Below are 26,517 nucleotides of genomic sequence, written 5' to 3'. Positions count from 1 at the left end.
ATGGGCAGGTCAGGCCATGCAAAGCAGACCACACCCTGACACTGGGGCCATGTGTCAATAGCCTTTGGTTGTCCTTTTTTACCCTCCACATGCACAGATTGAAGTAGAGATTGTGAGTGAAATTCACACCCTAGCACAGGCATTGCATGAGACTTGGGATGAATGGTATCTTTAAAGTCAGCTGTGCTGAGTGTGTCTCTCAGGCTGGGTTACATCACATCTGAAGCCAGTGGGGGTGTCAAATGTAGCTTGCTTTCTTCCCATTTTTTGTGTCATTAAATGTTGAGGCTCTATATTTAAAACATCCATTGTGTTTAGATAGCCAGACAAACAGTAGTTTTATTTATTTGTTTGTTTGTTTTACAATCATTCTAGGAACCACCATCCAGTACTTCTAACTAGGTGCCCACTACCAATCACTCAGCCCTCCTTTGTTTAGGAGGGGATGTTGTGAAGGGCTTTGATGGTCATATAATGAGCGTTTGTTGAGTTGGTGGCTGCTCTTTCTGATTGTGTGTGTGTCCTTGAGATCAGGCTTAGAGCTTCATACTGTGTCTCTATGGCTATATAGAGGCGCTCATGCTATATTGACAAGAATAAGAAATGACTTTCATGTCCCCATTATGGAGCTATGTCTGCTCCACAGCTCCACTCATTTGTTACACTGTCCCCTTTATCTTCCTCTCTCCACTCAAGAGAATTGTCACACATTACATACGAAGCAGTGGCAAGCTGTGTGACCACAACTAGTCTGGTCTATTATGAAAGCTGGACAGTTCAGCTTTGCATAGATACAATAAACACATTGTATTCAAACTCTGCTGAGTGTGTATTTGGTACAAAAGAAAGGGATGGGGCAGTATTTGTGTACTGCGTGACTGTGTTACATATGCACTATTACATATATACTGCATATACATTGTGTCTCTTTGTCTGCATGCCACATGGGTGACCTTCCTAGGCTTGTCTGTCGACAATTTTACACCAGACGTGGCACGTGTGTGTTAAAAATAGATGAATAGGAAGCCTCATCAGTGACCGCGTGGCCAGCTAACCTTCACAGTGGCACTGTGATGTTATTTAAAACCTTGTATGATATGAGACTGCTGCAGTTGAGACATCAGTGAAACTGAGGGAGACACAAACCAATTCAAGTGTTATGGTTATACAGTCACTTTACTGTCATGCACAGCAAACTGTTTTCTCTCTTTTTTTTCAAGGATTTCTAGATTTTGAAATAATTTCCATTTATTTCAAATCAGAGATGGTATTTTCCCACATTTATTCTGCCTTTTTGTAGACTTGATTATATCTCATTCATTTTACTGAGCAATGGTAGTCAGTATCTGTGATGGTTAGAGACTTTTTAGTGTCATTATTACTCAGTTACATATCATACAGCTGTTTATGAAATAATAAAATTAGTATTTTGTAATGATAGGTGTTGAAATTGGCAGTGAGTTCTTAACATAATCTTTGTTCAGAGTTTATTATGGTTATTTCCATCTCCTCTCCTCTCCCGTTTCTGTGGAACAACAGAAGGAAAAGCGATTTACGTCGCCTGGGGGACAACGTCCCGCCTCCCCCTCCAGCGGCCTTGGACGTCAGCGTTCACCCTCTCCAGCTCCCAGCCCTACCCCAAAGAGGACACCCTCTCCAGCAGCACCCAAGTAAGACCTCAAGCCTCCTCTTACACAGCGTGGATGATTCATAGATATTTCACTTTGAGTCGCTTGTGTCTCTAGATGCTACTGCTGATGCTTTGAGCATTAAGATTTTTAGACACAAATGGACATGACCCACACTATATGACCCTCTTATGTTCTTGCTACAGGCAAAGTTCACGGACCCGCCCCCCTTCACCTGGTGCAATGAAGCAACGGCCCCCATCCCCCCAGCCCACATCAGCGAAACCTCCACCCATCCAGAAACCAGCTCTCACACCAACAGGGCCCCCCACGTTGCGCAAGAGGGACTCTAAACCCAAGGAACTGTCCCCTGTCCAGGCTCTGGCCCCGCTGTCCCCTGATGCCACACAGAGCAGCTCCACCCCCAGCAGCGCTCCTGCCACTTCGACCTCTGCCAGCAAGACCAAAGAGAAAGATGGTTAGCAATTCTGACTGATTATCATAATAATACAGTCCTCAGTGTAAGGGCACTTAACACAGCGTTCATGCACATAATCAAAAGTTTTTCATATCAGCTCAAAATACATGTCTTTCTTTCATATTGTATTACCATGTTGAAAATGGAATAATCTCAGAATGAGAGGTAGTTTGATATTTGCTCTGTGTAGAGCTTGACTGAACCATATTCAGCTGGCAGAGGTTAACAAGTCAATATTGATATTTGTGATGATGGTGATGATGATGAGCAGGATATTTGTACTTGAGCATTTCACTTTGAGCTGGAACCTTGTAATGCAACCTCCACAACAGTCAGGATGGTTTGAAGAAAATAGAGTATTCCCATTGTTTTAAATATCCAGACCTTAAACATAATCCTTTGTGTGTCTGTGTATGTGTGTACGTTATGAGCTCTTTGGTAGAATATGAGCCGGAAACTGATGTGTCAGCAGCTCAGTTTTCACTAAATCTCAGTGGACCAGGAGAGCCATTAACTCCCAGCTGGAGTCACATCCTGTTACAGGATTGGTTTTGTTGCTGCTGCCACCTGCTGGACAGACTCATTCTCTGGGAGATGAGATAGTGTAGTGATGCTTTAATGCGCACCCTTTGAATGCTGCTGTGCTATGATGATTGGTATTGAGGTTTTATACTGCTATACTGCTGCTTTACAGTAGTGTGAAAGTAGAAATGATTAAAGTAGCCAGGTTTATTTTCATTACCCACTCCAAACATTTAGGTATATACCCCATATTATTCATTGGCATTTGTTTATTCATGTTCATGTAATTCATATCAAGATTTCTAACTAGACTAGCTTTGTCAGTGGCCACACCAAGACTGAAACTCCCTCCCTCCTTATATCCAATTTTGACAAACAATTAAGGATTTTAAGGAAAGACTCACTTCTACTCGTTGGCTTTTAAATGTGAATATTCTCATGTCTAAATTGACTAAGTGTGTCTGTGAGTGTGGATGGGTGGTTTGTGGGAAGTTTTAGTGTGTATGGATGTGTGCATTTTTGACCTCTGTTCACCACTTTCTCAGAAAGCACTGTTGATCAACTTAAACCTATTTAAATAGTGCTTAAAGTGCTATATAAATAAAGTTGACTTGTTTTATCCTCACAGAGACTTCTTTCACCGGCCACAGGGATGATCATGTGATACCTACACATTCACACAGTGTCTGGCTGTTTCTTTCCTTACTCTTTTTCTGTCTCTGCTTTGCTTGCTTTTACTCTTCACCTGCCATCTGTCTCCCTCCATCCTCATTCTCCAATCATTATGCCCCATCAAGTGCCAGATGCAGTGTCCTCAGGGTACCTCTACAGTGAGAAATGGGTGAAATAAACTGTTTTATTAAATTTATCTTCTGTGTCTATCTCTCTCCATCAGACTCTAAGGCCACAACAGGCACCAACTCAGCTGCTGAGGCCGCCAAGATCCTGGCAGAGAACCGCAGACTGATGCGAGAGCAGAAAGAGAGAGAGGAGCAGCTCAGGATACAGAAAGAGGAAGAGGAGAAGTAAGGATGCTGACAAAAATCTCAGTCCCCATTTACTGCAAAAATATTTTCCAAGATTGTGAATATACTTTCCAGGATCTTTGTTAAAGTGGTACACCTGTAATACATAAGAATGAAAACAAGGAAAAAAACAAGACAGATTGCCATCGAGTTTTGTGGCTACCACAAGGTTCAGGATACCAACTGGTGAAACACTGCTAATAATTTTTTTTTGTTGGAATTAAAAGCACATTTGGAAAGTGTCTTTAACCAATCAGGTTGACCAGAAGAGTGTTAGCCCTCTTTGTTTCCTTTTAAAGTTTTACATATTAATTCCTCAGCATTTATTCAAGCCGTCTGTTGCCGTTTCTTTACTAATCTAGGCTAAGAAAAGAAGAAGAGAAACGCTTAGCGGAGGAGGCGCGATTGATACGCCTCGAGGAAGAGAAGAGGTTGGCAGAAGAGAGGAAAAAGAAAGAGGAGGAAGAGGCACTCCGAGCAGAGGAGGAGAGAGTGAGACTGGCTGCAGAGGAGGCGCTGAAACAGGCTGAGCTCCAGAAAGAACGCGAGGAGGCTGAGGCCAAGGCCCAGGAGGAGGCAGAGCGAGTCCGTCAGGAGAGAGACCGCATCATGCAGCAGAACCAGCAGGAACGCATGGAGAGGAAGAAGGTGGGGATGAGTGGAGGAGAGAAACTTTTCATCTTTGTATCATTCAAATGCAGAAACAAAGCCTTGTCATATCAGATGGTATCCTATAAGTTACCAGTTGTATAAAAGTACTAAATACTAAAGTAACTCCGAAGTACGCTGGCACATCTAGCATGCTAAATTGTAGTTATTTGTCTCACTTTTTAATTCAGGTTTAATGTAAACATTGAGTAATTTCACTTATTGCACTGTGTAGAATGCAGTGAATCAAATACATTTTTAAAAACACTTTATTAACATACTTTTTTCCTTTTGTCAGAGAATTGAGGAAATAATGAAGAGAACTAGAAAAGGGGACCAAAATGATCCAAAGGTGAGGTCATATTCCGTAAGCACTCAGGTTTTTATGGCAACAAAGCATCTTTGGAGAAACTACTCAATCCTGAGTCTTTGTTCATGTGCTCTTTGTTTCTTTTGTGCAGCGAGACGATGATGATAAAAGCGCACAGGATGAGAATGAAGAGGAGGGAGAGGATCCGATAAACTGTGAAACTAAGGGTAAGTGTTTTATACAATCACCCAGCTGCCACTTTGATGGCTGGATATATGTTTCTGTGTGCAGCTGGATATCCATGCCACTCTTGGTTTAGTGTGTACATAAGAGTCTGCCGCCCTGTTTGTGTGTTTGCATGTATTTTGCATAACTGGCATGGGTGTGTGCTTTTTTTTCTCTCTCTCTCTCTCTGACTCGTGACTCTTGGGATCCATTTGTTTTCTCAGTGGATGATACAGCACAAACAGAAGATGTCGCCATGGAGACAGACATACCCAACGAAGAGGGTTGTGGCCTGTCCTCTAGCGAACCAGTGGCAGAGCGAGAAGAGCCCCTGGGCAGCGTGAATGGAAAGCCAGAGACAGACTGCAAGGAGAATAATAATGGCATAAGCACAGATGAGACTCATGCAGTTAGGTAGGACTGAACGACACACAGGATGCTCACTCATACAAACAGTGAAATTTGTTGATTTTTTTCATCCATAAAGGAATAGATTCTCTTCCTGTGAATACATTATTTTATGCTGTGAGGCTTTTTTCCTCACACCTCACACTCACTCCTACAGTTTATAAATATCAACCCAAACCCTGTTGGGTCCAGGAGTAGACTTTTTAATTATTCCATCAGATTTGACAGGGTTGTGGTCTTCACTCTAGAAGAAACTTATTTTGAGCTGCAGGAACACGGGCATCTTGCACAACCACACATTCTGGGTCAAGCACTTCCAGGGATGCTGCCTAAAATGTGACAGTTTAGAATTTAAATGGATGCTGATGAGGTCCAGAAAGGCTAGGCTGATGGAGGTGTTAATTGATCAAGATACAGGGAAATGCATACAGCTGCTGTATGCTAGTAGGTTCAGTCGTTGGCAAAATCAGACAGTAGTGTTTTTTATATGGGAAAACTGACAAATTGGGCTCATCTTGGGATTAAAAAAATGTATTGGGCATTGAGTCAGTGTCAAGCTGGACCTTTGTGAGATCTGGTTGAGTAGGGCTTTGATTTTCGGGCTGATTACAAGCTCTGCTCACTCCTAACCTGCCTCCCTCTGTCTCCCTTGTTCAGTCCAGTGCCTAAGGGCCGCCTCGTGGAGGGCTCGGAGTTCCTGAACGAGCAAGACTCCAACAAGGTGGGGCTGGTCCCAGGTCTCAACGGTAAGACCGGCACCTGGAGCTTTGAGGAGTTTATCGACCTCAGCGTCCACTCAAAGGGTCGGCCCCTCATCGAGGCTGAGGACTGTAACCAGGGCTTGATCAACTGTGACGGTAGCCCAGAAGGGACCAGGGTAGCCTTTGAGGACACAGGATCCACTGTTAACACCCTGCATTCCTCTAATCAACCAATAGAGGCCCTGTCAGGTGAGCACATCTTAATGTTTATTTTACGCAGTTGATAGTCTCTTGATAGTTTCAGTGAGAATGTGTCGTGCTTGTTGTTTATTTTGTCTCTTTCTTTTGTGTTTCTGCAGAGATGTGATGCTGCAGCCTTGCTGAGAGGTCTCTTGTTATTGCACTCCTTGAGTTCCTGTCCAGCTTACCTCCAATTAAATAAAAAGATAAAACTCCTCTACCAACTCCAAACAGCTTCCCCCTGTTCCTCCTCCTCCTCAGCCAGAGGAAGAACATAAGGTGAAGGGGAACAACGACCCCCAGCGCTAACTTTGCACCCTATGTGATGAGAAAAAAAAACAATTTAAAATTATAATTTAAAAAAAAAAAGTTACGCTTCAGGGAAATTCCATATATTCCTTCAACATGCTTGCTTCAGGTCTCTCTTCTTGTTCCTAGTTCTCCTCATTTGCAGTTCTTTTTTATGTTTTGTGCATTTTTGTTGATGTTTTTTAAGCATTTTGTTTTTGTCAGGGGTGCATTGTTGTAATTTATTAATTTTGGCTTCTTTGTTATTGTAATAATTATTATCACATGTTTAGTCTTTTTTGTCTCTTGTATGAGAATATTCCAGAAGGCATGCACACTTGGCTGTGTGAATACTATGAGGTTAATATTGTGAGTTAATGGAAGGATCGTCAATACATTCGGTTTGGTCGGGAGGCTGCTGAGACAGCCGGGTGTTGTTTAGCTTCCCAAGTTTAGCATGTAATTCAACCCAAATTGGATTGTGACCTAGATTTACTTGACCGGCTGCTTTTTGCAGCATCCAGCAATATGGCCTTATCATTTTCTCTTTTCTTCTACTTTTTCAAGGTGCACATATTCAGTTGCATGTGGTGAAGCTAATCTACATTCGGTTTAGCAATCTCCTTCACGTGCATACACACTTAGGACTTAAAAGATGTAAAGTGGATTCTGTGTTAATGCTTAGCCTCATCTTAACATCCTAACACAGAGCCCTGTCCTTTCAGTCCCTCTCTTTTCATGCATGCCACATACTGGTTTCCCAACTTCCCTTGCCCCTGTCTTTCCTTTCTGGGTCAATAGAGGGCTTAGAGGAGGGCAACTCCCAACTGTAAGACTGGCTCCTTTGTCTTTGTAGCTGAACGGTGTAGGGATTCATGACAGCACTGTAGCAAATTCATATGTTCAGTGGAGTTTCAGCTGTTTGCTATTTTGGGTCCATGATCGTTTTAGATTTTGTCATAGTTTTACATTTGTATATAGACTCCTTGTTAATAATTTCCTAACTACATCATTCTAATTTGCATCAGAATCTGAGCTTCATCCATTGAGGGCTGAGGGAACCTAAAGTCTAATCCCATGCGTTGACTATGCATCTGTTCCACTCCACTATATGAATAACCCTTACTGTAACTGGGCAACATGTGTCAGTGTTGCTTATTAATGCACAAGCAAGGTCCAAGAGTTTCATTCACAGCTGCCTCAGAGCTGTCCAATCTGGTTTCAACACATGAGCTTTGTTGACATTGCCATGCACTCTTTGTCATCGGTCTTTATGTTTGTGCAGCTCTTTGACTAATTCTAACTCTTTCCACTAAGCCCTACTAAGATTCTCTACAGAATACACTAGCTGCTGCTTTCATACTTGTGGCAAAATTCATTTAAACTATTTTTTATAATATAAAATTTGGCTGTTTGTTTATATATGAAAATATATTTCTATGTATATTTAAGTGTTACTGTATTGTGTATATAATCAGTATTAGGCCAATGAAGCCATGTTTAGGATGGAATGGCGTAGTCAGGGTGTGGATAGTTGAAGTCTTTATGTATGTTACTGTACTATAAGTTGGGGCTCCATTCGACTCGTGCCCTGTGCCAGGGTAGTCAGTACTGTTACCGGACACGCAGGTCAGGTTTGGGCAGCCTTGACACCCAAGATTTACAGAAAGCCCTCTTCTTCCAGATCTCTACAAAACCCGGGGGACAAGTGGGGACACATGTTATGTCCTCGAAGATTTGGAGTGTGTATTTGTGAGTGGGTTCATTGAGGACATGTATAGTCCTACATTCCCAAGCCCCGCCTCTGAATATTGCCTTGATCCCTCACAAAGAATAGACAGTGGAAAATCTGATAGAGTACAGAGCTGTTGAGTGCTTAGCAGCATGTCTCGATGCTGCAGTATAAGTCATGGTTGTGCAAAATGCTGGTTACACTATGTTAAAGGATGTAGTGTGAAGCACAGCACATCCAGCATGAGGAAATGATAGAGATGGGAACAAAATGTGACTTAGGGCAGACTTTTTCTGCATGATCATTGTTTTATGTCTTGTTCTGGATTTCTCAAGACCTGTGCTGAATGCTTAAAATTCCCCTATGCTTGAATCGTCCAAATAAGAGGTTTGGGGACCTTGAATTTGCCTCACGCTCTGTTTACTTTCAGGCCCAATTGCTAATTAAATCCCTTTGTACATATAGACTAGGGGCTGTAGAGCTTAGCTTTGATTAATAAGCATAAAGAATGTAACAGACTCAAACCGCCCTTAATCATTTACCACGTCTGTCACAGCAGCCTGCTTTCAGTTTTCATGCATTATTCATCTAGAAAACATGAGATACTTTGCACTGTCAGAAATTACCCGCTATGTTTTAAAGCCTTTGTGAATTACTAATGGTTACTGAGGAGTAGCTTCACTGTACAGACTGTAGGAGAGTTGTGTGAAGTTCCTAAAAAAAAAAAAAAAAAAAGAAGTAAGTTGTTTGTCTATGGTCTTCTCTCACCCAGACTTGAAATTCTCATTCATATCCCAAGATTTATCTTATTCTCAGACTCACCTAAACCTCATCTACTCCCTATCTCTTGCAGTGGAACCCAGGTTTATTGTTTTGGTTGGCTGCTTTGCTGCTTAAGTGGCACCACTAGTCACAAATATGACCTGTAGGCTGCCATTGCAGTTGCTGCTTGAATAGATGTCTATTCCAGGTCCTGCTTTTGTGTTTAATTCTGTGTACAGATACATTTCTGCATTTGGAGGGCTTGAGCATGAAGCTAACTGGTCTTCATTCTCAAGATTGTCTATGAAAGTAGGATAGAAGGTGCCTTAGATTGAGATTTAGTATTTTTATTTTGTCACAGTTAACTAAGAAATCCTGTTACGTCCTTACCTTGGCCACGACAATCAGTCTACCTAACCAGGACAACTTTGTGAATATGATTTTTTTTTTTTTTTTTTTCAAACCTAACAAAGCCCTGTCCTCAAATTATATTTGGAAATATATCTTAAGTGTATTAAGATGGTAAAAACTGTTAAACAATAAAGTCTTGCAAAAAGATTGTGTTGCAACCTGTCTTTATTTTTTTGCCAGCAGGGACATAGAGCAGACACTTCAGATCACTACTTCCCTTATTTTTTTATTTTGTCAGTTCACTCCAAAAGCCTTGAGTACATGAGTAGTCTATATTTCAGCATCACTCAATCTACAAAGACTTAATTTGTCTGTTTTAAATTCATGTTCTGAACATCTGTGAAATCCTCGTAGTGAACTATTCAAACATTCAGTGATATTACACATTATTTATCAAAGCTTGTATGTATGAGCAGCAGTATGGATGTAAAAAGCACATTATTCTCTTTGAACGATTCCAGTAAGGCACTGAAAAGGGCTTTGCCTTAAAAGGCTGCACAGAATTCTGGATTAGATGAGATTAATACTGCATATCACAACTCCAAAAAAGAAAGTGTGTTGGCATGTTAGTGTCCAACCTAACACTGAAACAAGCTGCACTTACTTACATGAAGCTAAGTGATTCAAACGAGAGCGGATAATGTTGGAATAACCTAAGTCTGCGCTAACACATCTCTCACCCTAGTAGGGAGAAAAGGGGAGTTCCACCAAAACTGACACCAAAAGTGGACATATTCCTAAAATTTCAGAAGTCAACATTAATTTGCATTTTCTATAAATTTGAAATATAAATTTATTTATATTTATATTTATCTTATTAAAGAACCAAAGAAAGCTTGGAGTTTGTGATGAGGGGAATGTCTCTTTACACTCAGAAAAACAGTGTATCAGTTTTGGTGCAAATCCACCTCAGATGATGAGCCTCTGCGCTGCTGATTGTGCGCTTCACAGCTTCTTGGCGCAGTCAGGGCAGTAGATGTGATCTCCGTTGATGACGAAGCGCTTGTTGGCCAGGGAGAGGCAGCACTTCTTGCAGTTGAAGCAGTACTCATGCCAGGAGTATCCTTCATAATTCACCACATTGGTGCCGTGACCAAACCCTGCATCGTCAGAGACAGAATGGGACATCTGTCAGTGAGCAGCACGACAACAACATAAGGATCCTTGAAAATAACAGGAGCTGTATCCAGATCTGTGCTATGTAGTAATTGCCAAAAAACATCTTGACAAATGTCCTGCATCAATTGCAGATGATTGGCTTTAACACCCTGAGAGATTTAAAATTGTGTTGGGTATTTCGGCAACTGCAGTAGAACTACATTCAGACTGTGAAAAGTACTTAGAAATACTAATTAAAACAAGTTATCTCACTTAAAAACAAGATCCATATTCCGATACTGCTACACAGATACAACTCAGTAAAGCAGTTGTTAATTATCTATGATGCATCCCAGGAATTATTTTGCAATAAAGTGTTTTGTTATCACTTAGTGATCATCTGCATTTCCCAGAACACCTCGTATCTCTGCCTCTTGTACAGCAGATTTCTCCCTGTATGACTGCTGAATGTTAAATTGGTGCAAAATGGTGAAAAACAAGCCTTTGCTCTTAAATTCTGAGGGGCTGACAGCAAAACCTGGTGTGCTCTGTTGATGTTTAGACAGTTGAATATTTTTTTTTTTTTAATGCTATCAGACTCCATTACAGGTACACTGGAAATATCTTGAACCTGACAACATAAATGCAATGGTTTCTATGGTGGAATTGCATATCAGCTGTTAGGATGCTCTCTGCTGCTCCCCTCATCGAAGTTTATGCAGAGACTGTCAATTCTTGTTGCTGAAAACATATTAATACTAGTATCATGACATGGTAATACCAGTCCTGCATCCTTAAAGAAGTATGGAGACTCACAAAAGTGTTCATGCCCTACGAAGAGTAAAAACACATTAGAAAAAAAATCTTGACTCAGGCTTTCATAATTCATGCATCAAAGGGTGAATCTTGCTATGTGAAGCACTTGAGGCTGCATATATCAAAGGTGCTATATAAATACAGCTGAGTTGAGTTGATTTGAGTTTGGCCAGTTATCCACTAGAAGAGGAAAGATACACCACAAAACAACAAAATGGGCTCTGAAACACAAGATACACCACCGACTTCATTTCGCAGTGTTTTAAGTGTGTTTTCATTTAATCAGTATAAATAAGAGTATGCGTGCCTGCTGCTCTAACCTGTGATCGGGTTCTTGCAGCCATGACACTTCTTGGCCACATCGGTCTTGTAGCAGTCCACACAGTAAACGCTGTTCTCATGGGAGGTGAAGCGAGCTCCAGCCAGGGGCTTTTTGCAGGTATGGCACACGAAGCACTCAGAGTGCCAGGGCTGGTCCTGGTAGCTGATCCCTCCGGAGGTGATGGGCTGACGGGGGCAGAGCAACACAGTCACCATGATCTCAGACAGTCAGGCTTGGTCACCCGTGCTGATACCAAGGTAATTGAATATCTCTATTCCAGTGAGATGTGTTTTTTTTGTAACAGAAACAAACTGTTCATTATTTTCATCTGCTGAGAAGGGCACAATCACAGATTCCCAGCAGGCATGCAAGTATTCAAATCACACAGTAATAGAGTAATATGACTGCAGTCAGTACCTGCTTGCAGTGGAAGCACTTCTTGGCAAACTTCTTGTCATGGCAGGGAGCGCAGTAGATGTCATCGCCCTTGGTCAGGAAGCTCTGTGTGCGGATCGGCTGCTTGCAATCGAAGCAGGTGAAGCACTCCTCATGCCACACCTTGTTCTTGTACTCAACATTCTGGGATCCTGACAGACAAATGTCAACATTTACTTTATCAGCAATACAAGGCTCTACACCGACACCACCAAACCTACCCACTACACTGGAAATTAACTGGATGACACCCAAACAGGCGAGGAAGGTGCACAAATGACAAAAAAACAAAACAAAGGTCATAAAAGAGAGTACAAAAACAACAATGTAATATAAAAACAACAAACATAAAAGCAAGTCTGGAAAATTTTGTGATTTTAAAAGATGACACAGCACACCTGAGCTCCTCAGGCAGGGCAGTCCAAGGTCTGGGAGACATTCTGTTTTAAAATAAATACATAAATAAATAAAAAAGTGCATGACAGCAAACCCACCTGGCATGACCACCTTGTAGCAGCCCTGGCACCGGTTACCGTCCTCACGGGAGCCACACTTTCCGCACATGATCTTGCCATCATCTCGAGCACTGAATGGCTCACTTGCCAGCGGCTTATAGCACTTGGCACAGCGGAAACAGTCCTCGTGCCAGTAGCGGTTCTTGTGATGCAGCTCCTGAACACAGAAAGGAGTCACAGGGTGATGGGGGGTGGGCTCTCACTAATCGCATGATATCTCAGGCTGGAAATTTATACAACAGGTTTTCTAAGGTCCCACTCCCGTGAAAGGTCAGTGAAAGCAGCAGCCTTTTGTACTGGTAGAAGCAGGCCTAAACAAAGCTAGACAGATCCTGTCATAGTAAACACTAAAGCATAGTTTCCTGCAGTGTTTGGACGGACACTCTTCATATGTACTTGACTGTGCTGTAAATTTCCTGTTTTCAGAAAGGACATTTATAATAGACTGTTGAATTGTTGAAGGAGACAAGACCATAGAGAGGTGCATGCTGTTTCCATGGTTTCTCCTAAGTAATTTTAGTGGTTACAGTTATAGGCCCAGGCTACACGATGAGCACCAGAAGACAGACATAACACAAAACAAACCATAACAGAAAGCGCACAGAGCGATAAATATCCAGGTGAAGTAGAAATTCACTCACAAGTGAATTTCACACTTCAGAGACTCCAGCTGTTTTCAGAAAACTCTGCCTTGAGTCGGTGTTTTTAGATGAACACACTTTGACGACAGTTTCTGAAAAACTCAATGTTGGCTTTTTTTTTTTTTTTTTTTTTGGAAGGAAGGAAGGCCAAAATGGAGAAAAAAAATGATGTTTTTTTTCTCAAATTCACCCAACTTAGTGTGGTGCATGTAGGCCTCATTACACTGACACTGGGGTTTGTTTACTCATCATGTGGACGGAGGCTTGGGGCCAAAATACAGAACATGTCCATCTGCTAGGCATTAAAGCAAGGGATGAAGGGAGCTGGGATGTGCTGAGCCATGAAGGGGTGCGATGGTTGGAAACGCAATATGAAGTACTTAAAGCTCATTAGAGGTAATTGCACATCATTCTCACACATTTAACTGAGTGTGACTGAGACTGGTGTTTTGGAAGCAGAGGCCCCTCATGAAGGAAGGGCAAAAAAGGAGCACCAGCCTCAATCTGGGTCACACAGCCAAAGGGTGAGGAGATTTTGAAGGGATAAGAGAGGAGTGCTGAAAACCCACACACGAATATCAACATATCCTCTCTCTCTCTCTCTCTCTCTCTCTCTCTCTCTCTCTCTCTTTTCCTTCACTTATTTAGTCACTTATAGTCACTCCAACACTTTAACTTTATTTACTATCAGTCACTGGTCTATGGTTTAATCGCCTATTACTGTCACTTCACTATGGGCTTATTGCTTACCATAATAGTCACTTTAATTTCTGCATTAGTCACTGCATTTTGCAGTTTAATCACTCGGTCTGAAACAGTCACCTCACAGCTGTTTATTGTTAATCACCTTGGTACAGCTTAATCACTTTATTCACTGCACATTGTTTTTACACTCTGCAACTATTATTCATCTACTGGATCAACAGCGCTTTGTTTGTGAATATAGTGCAGTTACCTCCCCAGGCTATTTTTTTTTTTTTTTTTTTTAATTTTTGGATTTTTTTTTTTTTTCAATTTTGCCTTTCTACTGCACTATTTTTTTTTTTTTTAAGATTACAGACTAAACAATAGCTTCAAGGTAATGTGAAGCGTACAGGCCATTGTTTCATGCTCAGGATAATTTCTCTGTAGCCTACAGATATTTTGTTCATCTCTAATTTCTAATTTGGAGTGTATTGATCATATTGTGTGTATTTATTGTACAGAGCTACAGGATGCTTATCTATCTATCTACTTTTGATATCTAAGCTTAGGCTGATTTCTGATTATATCGAGTATCATGATATTTGTGGCCATATGCAATATATATTTTTTGATAATGCAATGCCATGAGTTTGGACTGTTACCCAAATTCTCACAGCCAGACCAGAGCAGAGAGACTATCCAACACAACCCCTGAGATCTGAGCCTAATTATTTTGATGGCTTTATTCTGAAATGAGTTGGACGTTTCAGTTTAATAATCGTATCACTGGGGGTAATTCTTAAATCTTTGGTAATTACTGGATAACTGTAATACTTGTGCAAAAGTACTTCTATGTTTCATAGTTATTTTGTTTCTTACTGTTTTATTTAACTTCCATTTAATTAAAAAAAAAGTTTGTTAAATTGTTACTGGAGTTGAAGAGATGCACAGAGTAACAGTATAATGTGTATAGGTAAGCTTGATTATAAATGACAGTTTTAGTTTATGTTCCTACAACATTTAACTGAGATTTGTTTGTTAAATTTTAGTTTGTGTGTATCCCTAATGTTGGGTAGGCCATATCATGAAAATTTTAATTTGGATATCAGCAAGGCAGGCCTATTGTCTGTGTATTTGAATAATCTATTTTGTGCTCTCCTGCTCACTTCCATTCACTCACTAATTCACTCTCCTGCTCCCGCATTCACTTATTCCTCCACACATTCTCACACACTCAGACACGTTGTGTGTTTTCACCTTGGAGTCGGCACCAATAGGGCGCCGGCATTCTGCACAGGTATTGGCGCAGAGCTTATCGAAGCACTTGGTGCACACGTGCTTGTCGTCCTTCTTCACGTACTTCTTCCCGTGCAGGTTGTCACGGCAATAGTAGCAGTCAAAGCGATCAGTCATGGTGGAGGTGAGGTAACTCCTGGGACCTACGAGAACACAAGAGACGCTCAGTGTCGGTGTCCACAGGCACCGTCAGCCCTCTCTGCTGCAGGCCTGGGTCTTGTCTGTTAACCACCAGATGGGGGCAGTGTTGCCTCGACTAAGACGCCAAGGACTGCACAAACGACCTATGAGGTCCAACTGCTGTTAGAAATTCCTGACTCATTTAATTATTTGAGCTCAGTAACTAAAAGAATGATGTCAACGCCTGTGCATCTGGTTTCTCTATTTTAAAACACTGAAACAAATTCATCCAGAAGGAGTGCACAGTCTGCAGTGAGGTAAGGATTTTTTTTCTTTCTTTCTTTCTTTTTTTTTTTTTTTTTTTAAATATGCTCCCCTGGTGTTTTCCTCCTAATAAGACGCAGCAAGATACAGGGCTAATGGCAGCATACCAAAGAGATGAAGAAATTCTGTGGAGTGAGTGAGGTGAAAAACAGCCCACAGATGTCTGTTGTCTGGTTGCTTGGGCCTGCTGTCACATTGTGTTGGACTCTGCTGACGGCGGTCACTTTATCAGGCTCTCAGTGGAAAGTTGATGTCATATTTTTAGAAAGTCTGGCTCAGTCCCTCCAGCTCTGCAACCCCCCCACCCTCTCTTTTGTCTGCATTTTGACCAGGTCATTTTATTGGCTGTTAGTGTAAACACCGTAAACCGAGTTGCCTCGCCGCTTCACTCATCAGCATTCCTGCATTCCCATCACAACCTGCAGGCACAGAGCACGTCCACTGGGACAACACTGAGTGGCTTCCTGGAGTGACTGTGAGTATGGTGAGGTGCCGCGTCGATGGCACTGATAACCAAGTCACTACCAAAGCTTGTCGGCTCAACAGTCCGTGAGCTAAAGTTAGCTAAACCTCCAGTGATCTGCTTGATGTGACATATCATTGTAAGGTCTCAGTACCTTATTGTTGTTCAGTACAACAGGAAACATTCAGCGGAATGGCATTTTGTCCTGGTTACCATAGGAACAAGGAAAATATTTATCAAAAGGAACTGTAGCTATTTAAGTGGGATATGGTAAACAGCCGTGTGGGGGAGATGAGCCTTGGGGAGAGTGGAATGTGCCCGTGGTGTGTGTGGATGGATGGATGGATGGATGGACGGAAGAGCGTTTGGAGCGGCAGGACTATCTGCAGCTGTGCTACAGGGATAAAAGTTGGGCTGAGGATTGAGCCCTGATCAACCCCCTCACCCCCTCAGTTCATGGCACTGAAATAGGCAAAACCAGCTCGGTCCAGCACAATCAACTTGTCCAATCTCTCACAACACCCAGGATTCATTACCAAGCCCAGCCAGACCAAAGATCTATTTTAAACATGGATTGCCTGTTTTAACAACATTGACCTTCAAGAGGGGATGAACAGAGTGGGGCAGAGGGCCCGTGTTTTTGACTATGCAACTATTGTGGTCTCAGCTGAGCTGTGCCTGATGTGAGTGCCCAGTACTTTAGCTCTAATCTTTTTTGCAAACAGTCTGACAGCTGCCTCCTGAAAAGTTGCCATGGTATGCCCCATCACTCAGCTAAGGAGAGGCTGCAGTGTACCACTGTGGTCCCACTGGAGAGAAGTCCCTTTTAGCAAGAAAGGTCAGAGGGACCAGTTTGAGTGGTGAGTCAGAGCGGTGCCAGGGATAAACTGGGTAGAGTAGATCAAAGACACAATGATCCAGTAAATATATCAGCCAAAACAGCAGCCACACAGCCACCACAACGTCTAGACTTTCTGCTCTTGATTTTGGTGGATGGCGCCGTGTTCAAGTGAAAACAGGATTACAGCAAAAACAACTGTTTTTTACCAAAATCAAATCACCTCAATCCAGACAATGAAATCAACTTGGTTCAACACAAAATAGCAGTACAATGCCATGCAAACCCTAGAACATGCTCTTCCTGCACCATCCCATATGCAGCACAGCAACAAGAGATGACAACTTTAGATGTTACACTGCAAAATTTGTGCCACAAGATTTGATTTCAATATTATTTTGGTGCTGGTGTTTAATTATGAATCATTGTTTTCTCTTAATTTGGACATGAGTGGACATAAGTAAACTCACAATTAATTATTAGGCTCTCTACAATTGTTGACCACTCCCTGTAGGGCGTTTCATCATTAGGCTAAAAATGATAAAACATCTTTAAATGGTGTATTTTTCATGCAAATAAAACCATAAACATTGGTGTTAATGCATCAATATCGTACTGTTGAAGAAAATCTATTTCACCCGGTATTTCTGGTTTTTAGATTTAAGCAGTCAAACCTCTCCACCATTTCCTCTGTCAGGAAGGACATTTGTACACATTTATCCAGCCACGGAAGTCTTAAGCAAACTACAACACAAACCAAACTTTCAGGTTCATGAGGTTCAGGCGAACCTCATGAACCTGCATTAGAAGAACAGGCAAACAGCACACGGCAGGTGTAACATTTCACAGAGGTTGATAATGTAACATTCGAGAGCTTTGTTAGCATCTGATCCGGTGCTGAAACCAACATTTTTTGGTTCTTTACCTGAGTGTCTGTAGAAAGTCATGATTGATTCCAGCTAGCAACAAAAGCAGAGAAAAGACAGACAAAGCAAGAGGGGACAGTAGCATCCACAGAGGGTCTAACGCGTAGACCACACACCCCATCAAGGTATGGGGGGCTGTATATACCCCTCTCTGACCCACACACCCCCTGACCTCACATCCATATCCAATCTTCAGCCCGCTTGTCCTTTTTAGGGTATGCATTAGAGAATAGAGGGATGACACAGAGTATAATGCAGAGGGGATAGATTAAGTGATAGAGATTGGATTCCATAGCTGTAACATCAGAAAGTAAAAACAAAAAACAGTTTTGAAAGGAGGCCATGAGGGACAGCGGATACCCCCACTGCCCCATCACCAAATGTTTTGTTAGGGTGTTGGGAGCATATTGAGATGCCATGTTGGATCACTTACCGTTGTAACTCAAAGGGCCGACTAATGACATGATATTAGTGAGTGAGTGGAGGAGTGTAGCACAGTGCTGTGTGTGTCATTTCCTATATCATAACTGCTGTATGCTTGTATGTGTAAGGCGGGTTTTAAATCTCATTCACAAAGGCTGATATTTAAGAATTTTGTTTGTTTTTAATTCAAACATGACTTTTTAAATTCAATTTCTCAGGGATGAAAACCCCTTGGTTTAAAAAAGGGGGGGGGGGGGGGGGGGGGGGGGGGACTTGAATCCCTCTCTCTGTGGCGTTCGATTTTACACAGAGAGGGGTTCAAGTTTTTTTTTTTCAATCCAAGGGAGAATATTTCCTTTAAAAGGCCTGAAAAACAGCCAGTGCATTCCTCATGCAAGAGTGCAAGACGACATGAATCCATTCACAAAAAAAAGAAAAAAAGAAAAACATTCACTCTCATGGTGAAAAAGCTTTTCCCTCATCATCTGAGTATAACAATATTTATATCTGGACTGGCTCAGAGTTATACTGTTGAGCATACATACAAGCACACTGTACAAGAAAAGTTCCAGTCTGAAGTTTTTAATGCGTATACAATTAACTGCCATATAAATTGTATTCGCTGTTTAAGAGCCATATAAATACAAAACAAACCATCTACGGCTGTAAAACATATTTACAGCCCACGCCGAATAATGGACCGTTTGTCCTCACTCAGTAAATTTGAGGACTAAACTGCTGTAATCAGTTCAATGAAATATCACAACGCCTTCCTCGATTGCTACTGGTGCCGCTACCACTGCTAATAATCATCATTAACATCCTCCTCATGTAGGCTGCAGTTCGGCAAAAGCGGTGCCACAGATGGCTCTACGGACTCTAATTCTGGTTCGGGCCTTTAAAGTGGAGCCAGCTCAAATACAGAACAACAGGATCATCAAGGGAACGAGGCTGGAAAGCTCATAAGTCTGGCTGGGACAGCAAGTGAATTAGCGAATTAGACTCACTGACCAAGTCACTGACCTCGTTTAAGAACAACTGTCCCCACAGTCATTTTCTCTTCTAAGAATTCTGGCAAGGCTCTCTCCTTAACTAAACCGAATAACATCATATGTCAGACGAAAATCAATGCACTGAGCACAAGATTAGGTCTGAAAGGCTTGGTGTGTGTGTGTGTGTGTGTGTGTGTGTGTGTGTGTGTGTGTGTGTGTGTGTGTGTGTGTGTGTGTGTGTGGGCGAGGGCATCTGGTTGTAATTGTAGATTTGATTTGGACCATTACCACAGAGCAAGACATTAAGTTTGTCCACTTTTATAATCTGTCACATAATTATCCTAAACCCACAAAGGCTAATTAATGATCAGGAAGGCACCATGATGACTCCCTCCCTAAAAAAGACCTAATGGGCAGATGTCCCATCCTGTCCTACATTCTTCCTCCTATATTTCTTCCCTTTTTCTGATTAATTGCTCTCTTTTATTTGAAATCTGCTCCTCCCTCAGCAGATATTTCTCTCCTCATCGCCCCTCTCCCTCCCCTCATCCCCCTGACTGTGCATCTCTCACGGGTCCCCTGAGTTACATTGCTGAGTAAATCTGTCCATGGATTTAGACTTCAAAAAAAACTTCATTGTCCTGACTTGAGGCAATTTGTTTTGCAGCTCAGCACAGCTCAACATCGACACACACAGACACACAACGCACAGACAACAGTAAATAAACAAAAAAAAAAGTCAAACAGATTTTATTATTTATAACATTTGCAGATGGATTTTTGTCTTTTATCAGTCCTGATAAACCAGTACTAATCAAGCCTGTTCATTCCTCTAGCCACATTTTCTTGTTGTAAATAACACATAAATACCATTCAAAGTCAGATGGTGGAGTGAAAAAGTCAGGGAAAATGTTTGGTGATCTTTTAATCTTCAACCAAGTCGCCACGCTAACCATCATGACTAATATTTGCATGTATAAAGTTCGTTAAACTGCAGAGAGAACTCTTTTCTGTTCCCGGTTTGATTTTCTGACCAGCATGTAAAGGTGAATTTATAAAGTATTATCTTGCTAGTCTCATGTAGTGGTTAGGTTAAAGGTGCATTATGCAAAATTGCCAAGAGGTGATTAAAATGGAGACTGTTTAGACCCAACAGAAAGAAATACCAGCTCTCATGAGTCTTCAGTTTATTGCATTGGCACAGACAGACCAGTTTAAGCCTTCGTGAGCATGAGCACGTCTATTTAATATGGATTGTCTAGGCTCAAACAGTTGAAAAGGTTTAATAAGTATGTAATCTATTGATGAGTTAGGCCAATGACAAATATTACACTACTCCATGTTTTTGTCAGTTCGGTCTAAGTGGTTCTCACTTCCGTCAACCCTCTTCAATTTTGCATAATACACCTTTAACCCCTGTCTGCTGTCCACTATGCCATGTGCAACCCAGAAATAACTCACAATGTTATGAGGGACAATAAACAAAACACTTTGATTAAAAAAAGAGCACATAAGTCACTAAGGTAAACAGCTGTATTAAAGTATATTGAAGTGTTTTCAAACACAACATAGCATGAAATGTACGCCCTGTGAGGTGCTGGTGTTTGGCTGCAGGCCTATCAGCTCTCTTAGTGGTAGACTTAGAGTTTGTTTGCGACGGACAAACAGGAAACATGGTGTGTACTTCCCGAATAGCTGAGAGAGGGCCGATCTGACATCACTGGAACATGCACCCGCCCTCTCTCCGCTGTTAACGACAGCAACAAAAGGCCAATCTATCTATGTTAGACTCGTATCCCGACGTGACCTTTTGCCTGGGACATTGCTCTGACTCAGTCACCTTCCACTCCTGGTCAGCGGACAAACCACTGACAGAGGGAGCCATCTAATCTCTTTCAGGGGAACAGTGACTCATGAAACGCATAAACACAGAGAAAAGGCAACGAGACAGACACACACTCTCAAATGTGCAGACGCAGCTGGATTCCAACACCAGCATGAAATTACTATGCAGCTGAGGATGTCAGGGTGTGGACAGAAGACCCAGACACACCGGGGTCAAAGATGTCTGGCTGGACAAAAGGCCACAGGGGAAGCTCTATCAACACAGCAACACTCCTGTTAAACAGCCATGGTGTGGGAGTGTTGCTAATACACAAACACACACACACACATCTACATGTGTCAATAAAGGGCAGCAGGGGTGGTTCTAGCTGAGGGAAAGATTAGATGTTTTTTTCCATGAAACACACACACTCGCACACACACACGCACACACAAGCAGCCTCAGATAAAGCCCTCACTGTGGAGCAGCGAACACTTCAGCCCTCACTGATCTCACATGATTCATGTTTCTGAAAACTGAGAAAATAGTCCCTCCTGCTGTGGTACCCAGCGTTGTTACAGGATGCACGCATCCCGTTAGTGACTGACTATCATTAATGCATTTCAGCAATGACACCTGTAAAACATTATGATAGCAATTTACATGAAATTCATGGATAATCTTACCATTTAAGTACTGTTATAATAATCTACCTTGCAGTTTTTCCTGTTTTTGCACTATTGTGCATATGTCATTTGCCAAATTTTCTGTTTATCTACTGTTTAGGCCTATTTATCATTACTATTCTAAATTTTGAAGTAGTTTTCACCTTTTTACTTATTTACTTCTCTTTCCTAACTGCACGTTGGGCCATTGGGCAGCTGTGACAAAGTCGTTTCCCTGCAGGGATCAGTGAAGTTTTTCTGAATCTGAATGTGAAAACATATTCTTGATGGACAGTGCATATCGATTATGAATCCTTCATCACATGCGGAGGTACGTTACGTCAAGACTGGTGTCATTCAAGCCTCGGGGAGTAACAGTGCTTCTAAAATTGCACACAGATTGTGCATTTATATGGGCAACAAAACAGAAAGGCACCGTTGTTTACAGATTTCCCACTGACTTCATCCTCTCGCCTTAAGCCAGCAGACAATATTAAAAGTAAGTCTCAGCTGCAAAAACCAAATTCCATCTCCATTTCCTGCAACAGTCAGGTCATAAGAGCTCATTTTGGCTGCATTACTTTAAAATAAAGAGGTAGGCTCACCAACCTGTTTTCCTCCTTTCACACAAGCAAACACACGCAGGCTGGCTTGTATAACACACTCACATCATCAGACATCTTCACTCTCCTTCCTCTCTCTCAAACACACTCACTCTGTCCCTCCCATTATTCTCTCCGTCTTTTATTCACAGAATGATCATGTGCAATTCAGCTGAGGAAATTTCTCTGGTTTAGGGTGAGGAGAACAGGGCCAGCAGTTCAGTGACCACAGGAGAGAAGTGTGTTTCCACTCAGCCCACGCAGACGGGACAGGGAGCCACCCAGTGTTGCCTATTTAGGAGGCGTGAGGGGCGAGTGAGAGCGCTGCTTTAATGTGTTTCATAAACTTCGTCATCCACACTGAGGCACACACCCTCTTTTTATCCTACTCATCCTTCTGCTTGTTCTCTCTCTCTCTCTCTCACTCACTCACACACACACACACACACACACACTAAGAGATGAAGGGAATGATGAAACAGTCCTCTAAATAAAAATACTTCTCTGCTTGAATAAACTGCTGGAACCAAGGTGCCTTCATGACACAAATGTCCTGTTGTCTCAGAGGAATTCATCAAAGTCTGCTATGAATTATACACTCTGTAACAGGCTGTGTAAATTCAATAATTCAATAATCAAGTATCCAGCGGTGCTGTTTCATTAGTGTACTTCCTTTATGCTGATTTTACATAATAAAGCTGGATAAAGATGTCAAATGAAAGCTATAAAGTCTTGGAAATTGAGTCATAAAGATTTATAAGTAGTTGTAGAAAGCATTAATTTATTCCAGCCATAAAAATGGAGAAGTCTTTCAGAGCTGGAAGTGCATTGTGAACCAAGACGTAATACAAAGTCATGTACAAGCTTTTAAGGGTTATTGAGGCCTAAAATGGTGAAGTCATACTGGAACCACACGCAGGTCCGCTGTGCCAGAGTAAGAACTGTAATCTCCAAGGCTCTTAAATGACATCATGCGTTTGGACTGGCAGGTGCCCAAACCAGAGGAGAGGAGATGCTTTTGTGTACATTAACAGTTTCAAGCCAGAAACAGGCAACAGCAGGCACAGGTGCTGCCACTGCACCGCAGAGCATCTCTCAACTGCTGGGTATCAGTGACCAATACTGTATCTACAGGACTAGATCACAGATAGACAGACAAGGAACATTTTTCCACATCAAAACAAATAAGTTATTTCCTCTTTATGAATAGACTCTTGGAACAATACTGCATTGGTTGCTTTTCAGGAAATGGGTGATGACAAAATATTAATCGTTAAACAACTACTACAACCACACAGAGAAGTGTTTCAAAAAATTATCCTCACAAATGGAACTGTCAGTTTTGGAAAGAAGAACAGCAGCTTGAAGACAGACATAGACTGACAGATTTGCAGATAGATAGATAGATAGATAGATAGATAGATAGATAGATAGATAGATAGATAGATAGATAGATAGATAGATAGATAGATAGAAATTCCAAAATACATGCTTCTGCAGTGGAAATTTACAGACCAGCTGTTGCGCCACGCTATTACTAAAGTCAAAAGTCACATAGAGTGACAAACTTCAGCATTAAGAATATACTGAGAGTTTCACATTGTGCCGCAACCTGCCCGTCATCCGATGGAAACCTCCAATTACGCATCTGCATGAACTAAATGAGAGAAACTAATTGACCTGTGGTGAACTCCCGTCTGTCGCGCTACCTGGTGCAGGTCAGCTGAGGCTATACGTGCTGTGTGTGTGTGGCTGCTGGTTTCCAGTCCGCTGTGGTCTGGACTCACCTCTCCAAAGCGTCAAGATGAGCTCTGTAACACAGCAGCGATGCGTCCGGAGGCTTTGGCCAAGAAGTAATAACTGCGGAGTCGACGCTGCTTAAAAGACAGAGGGAGCAATGAAAAAAAAACTGCAGGATGTGATCCAAACCTCTCTCTCTAAGCTCACACAAACAATGACCTCAACCAGGAATTTACAAGCTGTCTCGGTTAACTTCTCGTTGGCCCCGCAGCGAGGCAACGGGAACGAAATAGCAAATGAAAAGCCCCAAACTTTTCAGTGCAGTTTCAGTCGCTTGCTGTGTGTGAATACCTGTGTGTGAGAGGCTCGCCAGTCAGTTTGAGCCTGCATGGACTCTTCATTTATGATATCAATTATCCTCTGGCGAAGATTCAACATTATGCCGTTTAAAAAATAAAATAGATTATCTTGCACGCGTCGCATCCAAGTGCTCATATATTTGTTCTCACTCAGCTCCTTCTTTGGTAATGAATATCATCTACAAAGTGGAATTACATCAAGATGAGTCACTCTAGACCCACTTGCAGTCTGTAAACTAAACCTTCACACTTTATACACTACTCTGCAATGGTAATTTGTCGTTGAACTGGGCGCAAGGTGTTCCTATGATGATTGTAATAATTTCATCAGCCACTGAAATCAGTCTGAATCCGGAAAGAAGTGCAATTCATCAGCCTATATGCACCCAAACTGTGACACTTCAATATTTCAAAAGTATTATATTAGAAATAAATAAATAAGTAGGTGCCAGTAAATGCAGAAAGGCACCTTTGTTTGACTGGTGGTGGTGGTGGGGTTGGGGGGGTGGGGTTGATTTAAGAGCTTAAGGACATGCCTGTTGTGTTTTATGGGAGTCTGGATTACAGCATAAGGTCAAAATATCTGTGCTTATATGCTGAACTGTAGCTAAGATGAACAACATTATGACACACACACACACATTCAGAATTCAACTTTTATTTGTTCCAGATGGGCATGGTGTAATTAAATTTAAAAAGCAGACATCACTATACAAAAATACCCAAACCCTTTAAAATGCTCTGGAGCTACCTAGCGCATCAACAGCAGTGTTAAAATACACACTGTAAACACTTAAAAATGAGTGTAATCAGCCAGTGTACAGAGAGGAGATAGAGGTCATCAGTCACATGAGTGTCATCATCATCAGCATCATCATCACCACTGTCACCCCATCATTTCTGTTTGTCTAAAAGATGAGAGGCAAAATCAAGCCTGCAGAGCAGCAGGGAGAGGCTGAGGTTCGGGGAGGAAAGCAGAAACAGACTGGTGTGCTCTGGAGGAAATGCCCGGCTTGTCCTGTGCCACTTCTGTCGCTGTAAACTTCTTGGTACTTGGAGAGCCAGTGACTGTAAACATATAGTGTTTTATTGGCTTAATTAAAACACAGCAAGGAGACGGTTACTGTCTGAGGTGACGCTGATGAGACCCAGATGTCTGGCCTGTGGACAAACCCTTCGCTGTCCGTCATGGACAATTGGCTGCAAGTGTTTTATGGTCCATATTTTGAACAGTTCAGATCAGTTGTGTTTGTAATTGAAAGCAGCATCAACCCCCCAGGTCTCCTCAAATGAAGAACACTCCTTCCAGTTTAGTTTCAAGGACAATTAAACAGGAGATACCTTATGTGTATGTACAGTAAGTGGCAAGACAGTGGGGAACTTAAAACAGTGATAAGGGGCTAAATGTTGTGTTTAGGGTTATTTTTCTTAAAACAGGTGAAATAATCTGACGGTGGGGTGAGAGAAACTTTTCATTTTGACATGAACAAAAGTGACAGATTGTTGAAATATGACTGGCCACTCCATGTGTTTCAAGATATATATTTTTTTTAATTAAAAAATCTTAACCCTTAACCTTTGAAAGCCATGGACCTTTGAAATGTTTTGTTTAACACTCCAAACAACTTTTTTAAAAAATATATATTTTTTAAATCAATACTTTGGCCTTTGGAGCTATGGCTTAAAAATACTTTTACTGAACAAAAATTAGAAAAAGAACAAGAAGAGCATCGTTATTGATCCAAGCCGCAATTTTTGAAATATTTGTGAAAAGAAAGAAAGTGAATTTTAATCAGAGGGTTAAATAAAACATGTCAAAACAGAAGCCCACCTGTGGGCTCCTGGATTTCAGAGTTAAAATTATATTGAAAAATGTGAAATAGTTTAACGCCATTAGCAGTTTATTACATTTCACTGATGACTTTAGGACTAAAAGAACTATTACAGGGGCATTACATAATTTATAACCTGTAATGCCCTCTATCTGGGACTAGCAGAAATTGCATGGAAGAGATTGCCCCTGAACTGTCCCTCCTTGTGAATTACAAAAGCCTG

At 41.6% G+C, this 26,517-nt stretch overlaps 2 protein-coding genes across 15 annotated transcripts in view; one reads left to right on the top strand and one right to left on the bottom strand.

Annotated features, from left to right (window-relative positions):
• map7d3 (MAP7 domain containing 3) overlaps window positions 1-9,525 on the top strand; it is a 37,491-nt gene extending 27,966 nt beyond the window's left edge. For all 13 annotated transcript variants that reach the window (XM_030062655.1, XM_030062665.1, XM_030062662.1 and 10 more), the window contains 9 exons: window positions 1,540-1,670; window positions 1,835-2,106; window positions 3,524-3,653; window positions 4,016-4,301; window positions 4,600-4,653; window positions 4,763-4,838; window positions 5,061-5,250; window positions 5,902-6,194; window positions 6,305-9,525. In XM_030062655.1, the coding sequence (XP_029918515.1) occupies window positions 1,540-1,670; window positions 1,835-2,106; window positions 3,524-3,653; window positions 4,016-4,301; window positions 4,600-4,653; window positions 4,763-4,838; window positions 5,061-5,250; window positions 5,902-6,194; window positions 6,305-6,312 (1,440 nt within the window). In that variant the 3' untranslated portion in view covers window positions 6,313-9,525. The remainder of the gene's footprint in view (window positions 1-1,539; window positions 1,671-1,834; window positions 2,107-3,523; window positions 3,654-4,015; window positions 4,302-4,599; window positions 4,654-4,762; window positions 4,839-5,060; window positions 5,251-5,901; window positions 6,195-6,304) is intronic.
• On the bottom strand, window positions 9,526-24,317 carry fhl1a (four and a half LIM domains 1a). Of its 2 annotated transcripts, none has more exons than XM_030062653.1 (6): window positions 24,151-24,317; window positions 15,147-15,328; window positions 12,544-12,721; window positions 12,032-12,201; window positions 11,613-11,799; window positions 9,526-10,478 (listed from the first exon to the last, which is right to left on the bottom strand). In XM_030062653.1, exons 2-6 carry the CDS (start codon window positions 15,300-15,302, stop codon window positions 10,324-10,326), a joined length of 846 nt encoding a protein of 281 aa, XP_029918513.1. In that variant the 5' UTR covers window positions 15,303-15,328; window positions 24,151-24,317; the 3' UTR covers window positions 9,526-10,323. The 2 variants fall into 2 exon arrangements, with proteins under 2 accessions (XP_029918513.1, XP_029918512.1); XM_030062652.1 differs by lacking the exon at window positions 24,151-24,317 and adding an exon at window positions 17,856-17,952.
• Between the last annotated feature and the right edge of the window lie 2,200 nt (window positions 24,318-26,517).

The sequence above is a fragment of the Myripristis murdjan genome, chromosome 10, assembly GCF_902150065.1.
Source record: "Myripristis murdjan chromosome 10, fMyrMur1.1, whole genome shotgun sequence".
Classification (NCBI taxonomy): Eukaryota; Metazoa; Chordata; class Actinopteri; order Holocentriformes; family Holocentridae; genus Myripristis; species Myripristis murdjan.
The sequence above is the reverse complement of the archived record's forward strand: the minus strand, read 5'-3'. Positions and strand labels throughout refer to the sequence as shown.

Bases quoted from the DNA above. Each gene is read 5' to 3' on its own strand.
- fhl1a (XM_030062652.1), bottom strand. From the start codon at position 17,877: ATGACTTTCTACAGACACTCAG. The intron at 15,329-17,855 runs GTAAAGAACCAA...GTGTTCTCGTAG, and splicing joins GACTTTCTACAGACACTCAG to GTCCCAGGAGTTACCTCACC. The intron at 12,722-15,146 runs GTGAAAACACAC...TTCTGTGTTCAG, and splicing joins CTATTGGTGCCGACTCCAAG to GAGCTGCATCACAAGAACCG.